At 38.3% G+C, this 9,315-nt stretch overlaps 1 protein-coding gene across 1 annotated transcript; it reads left to right on the top strand.

Moving 5' to 3' along the window:
- The first annotated feature begins 4,238 nt into the window (after positions 1-4,238).
- On the top strand, positions 4,239-8,656 carry LOC121412547 (calcineurin subunit B type 1-like). The gene is made up of 5 exons (XM_041605338.1): positions 4,239-4,393; positions 5,639-5,699; positions 6,440-6,682; positions 6,944-7,128; positions 8,464-8,656. The coding sequence occupies exons 1-5, from the start codon at positions 4,391-4,393 to the stop codon at positions 8,521-8,523; spliced, it is 552 nt and encodes a 183-aa protein (XP_041461272.1). The 5' UTR covers positions 4,239-4,390; the 3' UTR covers positions 8,524-8,656.
- The last annotated feature ends 659 nt before the right edge of the window (positions 8,657-9,315 follow it).

Raw genomic sequence — 9,315 nt, 5'->3', positions numbered from 1 at the left:
TCTTCTTTTTCAGTGTTGAAGGGGGAAGGGGGCTGCCGGGGGAAGGGAGCAATAACCGAATCTTTAATCAAAATACCCGACAGGAACTGGGTAAACAGTAGTTATCCGAAAACAACTTTCCTGTAAACCCGAAGGGGGGGGGGGCACTTCCATTCACGAGTGGATACCATGCGCGACCATGGGGTCTCGAAAATTTTCCAGCCCATTTCTCCCCTACCTTTTGGGAGAGATTTCCGCCGCCCCTGCAAACAGTTCAGGGATGTGCCTACGGCCGACCCTTTATGCTGAGAGGGGGAGCGGTGATCCTCTATACTGAGAGAGGGGGAGCGGTGATCCTCAATACTGAGAGAGGGGGAAGCGGTGATCCTCTATACTGAGAGAGGGGGAGCGGTGATCCTCTATACTGAGAGAGGGGGAGCGGTGATCCTCAATACTGAGAGAGGGGGGAGCGGTGATCCTCTATACTGAGAGAGGGGGAGCGGTGATCCTCTATACTGAGAGAGGGGGAGCGGTGATCCTCTATACTGAGAGAGGGGGGAGCGGTGATCCTCTATACTGAGAGGGGGGGCGGTGATCCTCTATACTGAGAGAGAGAGGGGGGAGCGGTGATCCTCTATACTGAGAGAGGGGGAGCGGTGATCCTCTATACTGAGAGAGGGGGGAGCGGTGATCCTCTATACTGAGAGAGGGGGGAGCGGTGATCCTCTATACTGAGAGAGGGGGAGCGGTGATCCTCTATACTGAGAGAGAGGGGGGGGGGGGCGATAAGGAGGAAAACAGTGAAAGAGAGGAGACGAGCGGAGAGAAAGGCGGAGGGTTACGGTGGGAGTGACGGACTGAAACTAGAAGAAAGATTTTGAGCGATGAGAGAAAATAATGAGCTACATGTAAATGTGAGGAGGTATACATGGTATAGGCCTACTGTATTGGGTGGAAGGAGCCGGAGGAGGGAGATGGGAGCAGTGAGATTAAACTTTCAATATCATTATTAGCTCTCATTTTCCATTTTTAAAGAAAATCCCCTCATCATGATCCGTATACGTAGGCCAGTATACTCGTGCAAATACCATTCATACACTGTAAAAACTGTGGTGTTAAAACTGACACCAAGTGGTGTTAATAGAGGACCACACCCTGAGGTGTTAAAATATCACCCTAGAGATTAAACATACCAAAGAGTGTAAAATGTAACAACCATAGGTGTTGTAATAACACCTATAGGTGTAAAACTAACACAACCAATTTAACACCAGTGTAAAATAACTGGTGTGGTCCTCTATGTACACCGGTTAACACCACAGTTTTTGCTGTGTATCTATGCAAAGAAAGGAAATCCAAACCGTACGATATTAAAAGGGGGAAAGGGGAGAGGGCGGTTAAGAAGATTTAGAAGAGAGTGAGGAAGTGGAAATCTGAAAGGTGGGCGAGGGCGGAGTTCATATTAGAAATAAAACTAAAGCCGGTTTCAAGGATCATCTTAAGTTGAGTTCCTGTCTAAAGAACTAACCTTCTTGCTGATGAACATAATGAAGATGATAATATGCAAACTATGGATTCAGCAGATGAGAAGAGAGAGGTAAAGAGGAATCGAAACTAGAGGGAAAAAAAATAAAATAATAAAACGTGTTTTTTTTTTCAGGCCTATAGGCTTATTAATAGGTATAGCACACTAAAGTTTCAAATACTTTGCAGGGGCGGATCCAGCTCCCGCCAATAGAGGGGGGGGGGGGCATTTTGTATCACCCATATTTTCCCCGATCGGATGCTCAAAGTTGTTTTTTGTTTGTTTCTTTGAAAAGGTTGTCCCAGTGGCGTAATGAGCCAAACTTTTTGAGCACGAAGCGGGAGCAGAATTTTTTAATATGGTTCTAGCTTGATCGAAAAGTGACCTGTTAAGGACGATTTGCAGGAAGCCATTAATAAACATTTTTTAACTTCAAGATAATACGAGCGCGAAGCGCGAGCTGAAAATTTTGACATTCCGACCTAAAAATTGATATTTTAAGCAATTTTTTTGAATAAACGGTGTACGTATAAAACTAAACAATGATGCGAACGTGAAGCGCGAGTCGAAAAAATTGAGATTTCAGACCTAAAAATGGGACGCTCTATTCATATATGTAAATAATGAAAAGGAAGTTCCTACATTAATAATGCGAGCGCAAACTCGATAATTTTAGCACGTTTTGAATAAAGATCAAACTACGTATTTCAATAAACTGTGCGAGTGTTTTAGAGTTAGACCAAGGACATATCAGGTGCTATCTCCTTGGTTAGGCAGAATCTGGGTATTCTGAATACATTCATTTTTTATCATGAAAATCAATAATGCGAGCGCGAGCGGAAAAAATTGATGTTCCGGTATGAAAAGGGCGAATTTAAGCGCTAAAGCACTAAATCTAAAGTACTGTGTAGGGAAATTGTGAAGTGTACGTGGATAGCACTTAATAAATGATGCGATTGCGAAGCGCAAGCTAATATTTTTATTAACATTTTGACCTAGGAACTGGACATTCTAGGCCTAAGGACATTTTGTCATCATGAAAAGGATGACTATCTTCCTACTTCCGAAGCGCGATATGAAACTTGTCGATATTCCTTTCTGAAAAAGGGACAACTTAGTTATTAGCAATTATGAAAATTTTATTATCATATTTACTAGTAATAAGCCTAATGAGTGAGTGAAATTTGTTGACATTTGAGCCATGAAAACTGGATATTTTAAGCACTTTTGTAATCATGAATAGGATTTATGAGTTGAGATATTTTTTAAAACTATTACTGCATGCAAGCGCGAATCGCGAGACGAAATTTTTGATAATCTGTCATAAAAGGGGGATTTTTAGTAGTTTGTTATGATTATGATTAATATTAATATTAAAGAATCTTATTGATTAAACAATTACAATGTGAAGGCCTACTTGGCAAATCAAATAATGCGAGCGCACAGCGCTAAGAGCTCCAAATGATATTTAGACGGTAAACGGACATTTTACAGAGCACTTAAAACAATCGAATGGTAAATAAAAAAAAGTGATGAAAGCTCGATGTCCGAGCTGAAATATGTTTTGTATGTTGACTTCAAAACTTGATATTTTAAGCTATCAGCCTATAATGAGCAAGATATGCATCTTATCGAACAGGCTATGCAAGCGCGAAGCGCGAGCGAAAATTTAGTGCCATGAAATATATATTTTTAAATCATACTCTAAGACTTCCCTTGACGTTATTATATTCACTCGTCTCCCTCCTCTTATTTTGCATTTCTTTTTTTCTCCTTTCTTTCCCCCTTTTTTTCTGCTCCACCATTAAGGGGGGGGGGGGGGCGGGTCTAGTCGGACCCCCGGCTGGATCCGCCTATGCTTTGGGGTGTGCAAAATTGGTCTAATTTGAAAAGACATGGCAAATGATGAAATTTGGCAAAAAAATCATAAAAATCGGATAAACGGTTCTCGAGATAAAAAAAAAATAAAAATAAAAGGCGTGCCTTTTTTCCAGGCATACAGCTGTACACAGCAAAAACTGTGGTATTAACCGATGTACATAGAGGACCACACCGTTATTTCCCACCGGTGTTAAATTTAGTGGTGTTAGTTTAACACCTATATAGGTGTTATTACAACACCTATGGTTGTTACATTTACACTCTTTGGTGTTATGTTCAATCTCTAGGGTGTTATTTTAATACCTCAGGGTGTGGTCCTCTATTAACACTAATTGGTCTGAGTTTTAACACCACAGTTTTTACAGTGTATCGGCATATTTTGAAAGTATAGGCCTTGGCGGCGTCCATTCGGGGCATTGGAATCCCCATCTCCTCGGCCAAAAAAGTTTTACGACCATGAACAAAAAGGAAAAAAGGGAGAAAAAAGGAAACAGAAAGAAACAAATTGAGAAATATTAAATTATTCTCTAAATATTATGGAAAATCTATCACCAAATTAAATATTCATTTAAAAAAAGGATAAAAAGTTCCCCCCTTTTTTGTGTGAGATAACTGTTATAATTATTAGGAGCACTGGGGTGATGGGGTAGAACATAAGAAAAGTTACTGAAAGATTAAATGGCCGGGATGTGGACCTATAATAGTATTTTAAAATGGAAGAGTAGAGTCGGCCTAAATGATAGATTAAAGCGAGAAAATTGTTATTTAGTACATGTACTCGCCGTGGGCAGGATTTGCAACTCGATCGTGCGCCCCGGCCGCGCCCCGGGGAGATAAGCCCTCTGCGGCGCGTTCACACTTGACAACCGAGGAAGCTTTTGAATTTTGCCCTCCGATAATCAAGAATGAAATGATTCATTCTGATGATGTGATCAACATTTTATTATAAAATAGATTCTTGTCCCTAGATTGGCTTTGTGTGTGCCAACGTCTTCCGACTTGAGAATGGTAAGAAAATATACAAATATCTGCAAAATTACTTGTGAAATAAATGCCTTGGCTTAAACATTAACATGTTCCCCACATATTCATTTTGGTGTAAGGTCTAGAGCCGCCTAGTGCACTCAAGCCAAGGTTAGTCTACAAATGTAGACCCACATCTGCAGTGTGTGTACCTCAGCTGATTCAACGAGTCTGCATAGCAGACTAGGTCTACTGAGGCTGCAGAAATGGCTCGCTTCGCTCACCCTTCAGGCTGGTTTGCTTCGCAAACCAGTAGCAGATCCCACCTCACGAGCCATTCAGAGTCTGCATAGCAGACTAAGCCAAGGTCGGGCGTCACGTGCACAGCCACAAGAAAGTACAGGGCACAACACCCGCAAAACTTCCATGGAATTTGTTATTACTTAGAAACTACTGTTAATGACATTAATGTTTCCTATGAAACGTACCTAACGATATGAAGCCAATTTCCCCTCTTGTATTTATAAGTTCTGGCTCTTGTCTTGACATGTTTGTCATGAAATGTCTTTCATTCTTGATCATGTTGATGCTGAAGAAAGTTTGAAACTAATATTATGGTGTGATGTCGGATGGTGTATCCGATCTTGCATATGATATATGTAAAGAGCTGAGAGTGTGGGTGCGATATTATTTGTACACTGATTTATTTACATCGGAAGCTTGTAATGTAAGTTGTAATATTGCTGGCCTGGTTGTGTTCCAGGCACTCAGCATTTTTTTCCTTTTGTCCTAGGCCTTTCATCATCTTGTCAAAAGATGGCGTACCAGTAATTCACCTATAAGTTGTTGCATGAGATGCAACCTGTTGAGTTTTGTACAATTTCCTATTATACCCCGACAACTTGAAACTTGTTCCTCACATTTCGATTGTTAGGTGTTTTTTTTCTTAATTTGCAACCACTTGAATGAAAGAAAGAAAAATAAAATGAGGAGGTGTGGAAGAGCTTGGTTTTGGGGGCTGGGGAGAAGAAAAAGAAGAATGAGCTTGGAAAAAGAAGAAAAGTTCAAGAAATTCAACATAAAGTTAAGTCTGTGAGTATTAAGAAAATATTAAAGCAAGGAAGGGAATTCGAAAGAAAGATATTAACAATCTTGTAACTTTACAAGATTGTACATGTAAGAAGAATAGAGAAAGAAGGGGGTGAATTACTTTTGCAAAGTTGAATTTAACTGATTTTGTTGTTAGACTTTTCACATCCGTAAATTATCTACAATGCTTTTGCCTTGCAGGGTAATTCAGATTCTATTCTCACACCAGAAAAGCTTGAAGATATTGAAAAGCAGTCACATTGTAAGTAAAAAATAAACAAGAAAAGTGTAATAGGTTTGAAAGAAATATAAAATATGTTAGAATATTGTCATAATGTCATGCAACAAAACACAAGATTTGCATTTCATTGTTTCTTCCCCGAAATGATAAAATGTTATTTAACATTCAGACCAAGTTTTATTTTGATAGCTAAATTTATATTAAAACAATCTTCAAATTGGGAACAAATAATCCACTAAAAATAAAAAAAAACTGTTTTTTTATTTGTATACTTCTGATGCTGATACTTATCTACAGTATCATTAATTGATAACTGTATGACTGTTGAAATTTAATATTTCTCTTTAAAGAAAGGCAACGCAATGGCTGACATACTTATTGGCAAAAATATTGTGGGTTTTTTTAAATGAAAACATTTGATTTTTTTAAAGGATTCCAACTTTCAAGTGATTTTCAAAATATGGATTTTGAAACTTGTGTTCTTTAGAATTTTGATCTCCAAACTTTGTCTTCATTTTTTTATTTTGAGTTTGGACACAAAGAAAAGAGAAGGGGGGGTGGAGCTAAAGCTAAAATGTTACAAGTTAAGACGAAACAGTGCATAGCTAGATGCAATAGGTAATACATCTTTTAGAATTGGAACCACTTGAATTTGTATGAGAATATGATCATTCCAATAACCTGTTAATGTTTGTTGAAGATCATTTGACATTACTAACTCTTAAATTTTGTTCTTTCTCCTTCATCTGTCTAATCTGTAGTTGACGAGAGGGAGATCAAATTTCTGCTGAAGACTTATGCCAAACTGGATCCCTCCCCCAATGGCGAGGATGGCATCCCCGTGGAATCTTTTCTCTCCCTCTACATCTTTGCTGGCAATGAGCTAGCAAGGAGAGTGGCTATGAAGCATGCCACTGGAGCAGACCGTACCATTCAACCAGAGGGGTTTCTCATGTGTTTGTCAGTGTTGTGCAAGAAAGCGGATTATCGTGAGAAAAGCAAAGGTAAATTGCATGTCCTGTAAGCTGGTTTTTAAAAAAGCTGTTGCATTTTAGTTTAGTTTTATTTAACATAATTTTCAAAATATGATATAAATTCTTCTTGTTTTCACCTGCTCACTTTCCCTTCTTTCTAGCTCTCATTGGTCAGAAAACAACATAAATTATTTACATTATCTTGAAAAAAAAAGAACATTGATTTACTATGACTTACAGTCTCTACTGATATATAATCATATTGTTCTTCTTTTCACCTGACAATGATAGCCCTTTTTGATGCGCTGGACGTAAACAAGGAGGGACTTCTCCGATTTGAGCAGCTCTTTAGTCTATACAAAGGCATGTTTACCCCTGCATTGACGGATGATCAGATAACAGAGGCTGTGATTGGTGCATTGCAGAAGGTCAGAGGTGAACATCCTGGCACTATATCATACCAAGAATTTCTAAGGGTATGTAGTAACATGTATTTATGATTTTCAGTCTCTTTTCTCTGATGTTAATCTATTGTTTAAATTTATCAGGGAAAGTTGGCTGATTAAATTTCGACCACATGAGCAGACCAGTAGTGAAAAATCATATACACCTTATAATACAATGACCTATGCTTTAGTGAAGAATAAAGGCTTATTCATATATTGTGTAGCATGGCACATTATAAGTCAGAATTATGAAGTCAGTGGAGATGGGTCTCTATCTTCCTCAAGACCATCACATCTCATTTGCTTTCCAATAATTTAAAGGATTTCATCTTATCTCATGAAAATTACTCTACTCTCATCTTCGATTTCTTGCCTTTCATTTTCCTCTTGCTATCTTTCATTTTCAAAACTTTGTCTATTTTACTTCATTCCACCATCCAAATAATGAGTCCTATTCAGGAGTAATTGAATTGAGAACCACGGACCTCAATATTATGTGCACAATCATGCAAACTTCAATCCTTGATGTAGAAATGTTGTAGAGGACAAGGGCTGGTGGGTTGTAGACTGATCTACCAAACTTTGTATTCCTTTACTTAGAGATAAATGAAAGTAGTTGCAGTAAACACTGATTTCATGAGAAAGTCAGTAAAACCAAGTTTAAGTATTACTATATCATCGTGGATCAAGATCTGGTACAGTTATATAAACTGAACTTTGAGAAATCTTGAAATCTACGCTAAAAAATATATACACTGAAGATCACCAACACAGATAAGCGCATGTGGGACAGCGTATTATTATTATTGCTTTGAATGTCTTCCCGCCTCTTGACACTAATCCTGTGCTTATTTGCTAATTTCTTAGGAATTACACAATTTCTTCCAGAATCCTTTGGCATATCACTTTGGTGGTCATTTCAATGGATTCTGTACGAACTCATTTTGAATTTGTTACCACAACTGGCATTTATCTTTAATCTTTCCATGATAAATTCCACTTGCCTCAGCCTCTCATTCCACCATTATACTATCATGCCTGTCCAATTTCCAGCTTTCATGGATATTTCTATTTGTGGTCAGGCTAATGTAATCAACCTAACAGAACCTAACAAAATGACCACCAATTTATTCAAATGTATGAAATTAATTTTTTTTGCCATGAGATTCTGATAGGAGATGGTTTAATTTGCTGCAATAAACAGCTTCTTATGCAAGACATTCTCCAAGTATGTGCCCTCACATGCTTATTGTGTTGATGATTTTCAGCATTGTCAATTTTAAGAATAAATTATACATATAAGTTTACCCATGTATATCCCTTATAATATTCTATGAATACCTTCTCCATGTTTTATGTTATCAGATGGTATCACCATCAGAGCTGAAGAGGAAGATGACGATTGATATTCCTCTTCCAACCTGAGCAAAGTAATGTTGCATATAGCTTCTTGGTCTGAAGCTCATAGCAACAACTGCTTCTCATGTGTTGCTGCTGCTTTTGATGATCGTGATTGTGATGATGAATTATCACCCGTATCAGACATCTGAGCTGGTCATTTACAAAACCGTATTGCCCTACATTTTCTGAATATCGGGAAGGGTAGGTATATTGTTTGTATTTTCCTCGGTCTCAATGCGCGTATTTACTTTGCATGCAGAGACGAAGCAAAATATACCTTTGTATTTTCCCTCGTCTCACATCCGGGCATTTGTGGATGCCTATAAAGAGATACGCTTCATAAGGATCCGCCCACCAACAATATACGTCATAATAAAGACAACGCTGAATCCGAGCGCTTGCAAGTACATCATAATGGTTAAGTGCAGAGCCTAGACCGATATTAACATGACACAATAGAACTCTATTTTTAAAAGAAATATCCCCATTATCATGATTTTTGCTCTAGATATCTGATTTGGATGATAATAAAAATATTGACTGGCTCTTCTTTCGGGGAACATCAAATATATTGCCCTTAAATGACCCATATTGCCCTCGTCTAAAGACTCGGGCCAATATGATTCATTTGCCGGCAATATATTTGATGTTCCCCTCAAGGCCAGTCAATATTATGATGAAATATCCCTGAAGGTGATTAATACCCCCGCCCTATGCCATTGCCATGGTTATACAGTTTGCAACACATTCAGAACATGAATCTTGCATGTCTTTACTCGAAGATGAATATTTGTGCGTATTTTCATGAGTGCTGGC

This window comes from Lytechinus variegatus, chromosome 4 (assembly GCF_018143015.1).
Source record: "Lytechinus variegatus isolate NC3 chromosome 4, Lvar_3.0, whole genome shotgun sequence".
Lineage (NCBI taxonomy): Eukaryota > Metazoa > Echinodermata > Echinoidea > Temnopleuroida > Toxopneustidae > Lytechinus > Lytechinus variegatus.
The sequence above is the reverse complement of the archived record's forward strand: the minus strand, read 5'-3'. Positions and strand labels throughout refer to the sequence as shown.

What these genes read in the sequence shown, in the direction of transcription:
- LOC121412547 (XM_041605338.1), top strand. An exon ending in TATTGAAAAGCAGTCACATT is followed by an intron (nt 5,700 to 6,439) that starts GTAAGTAAAAAA and finishes TCTAATCTGTAG; the next exon opens with TTGACGAGAGGGAGATCAAA. An exon ending in TTATCGTGAGAAAAGCAAAG is followed by an intron (nt 6,683 to 6,943) that starts GTAAATTGCATG and finishes TGACAATGATAG; the next exon opens with CCCTTTTTGATGCGCTGGAC.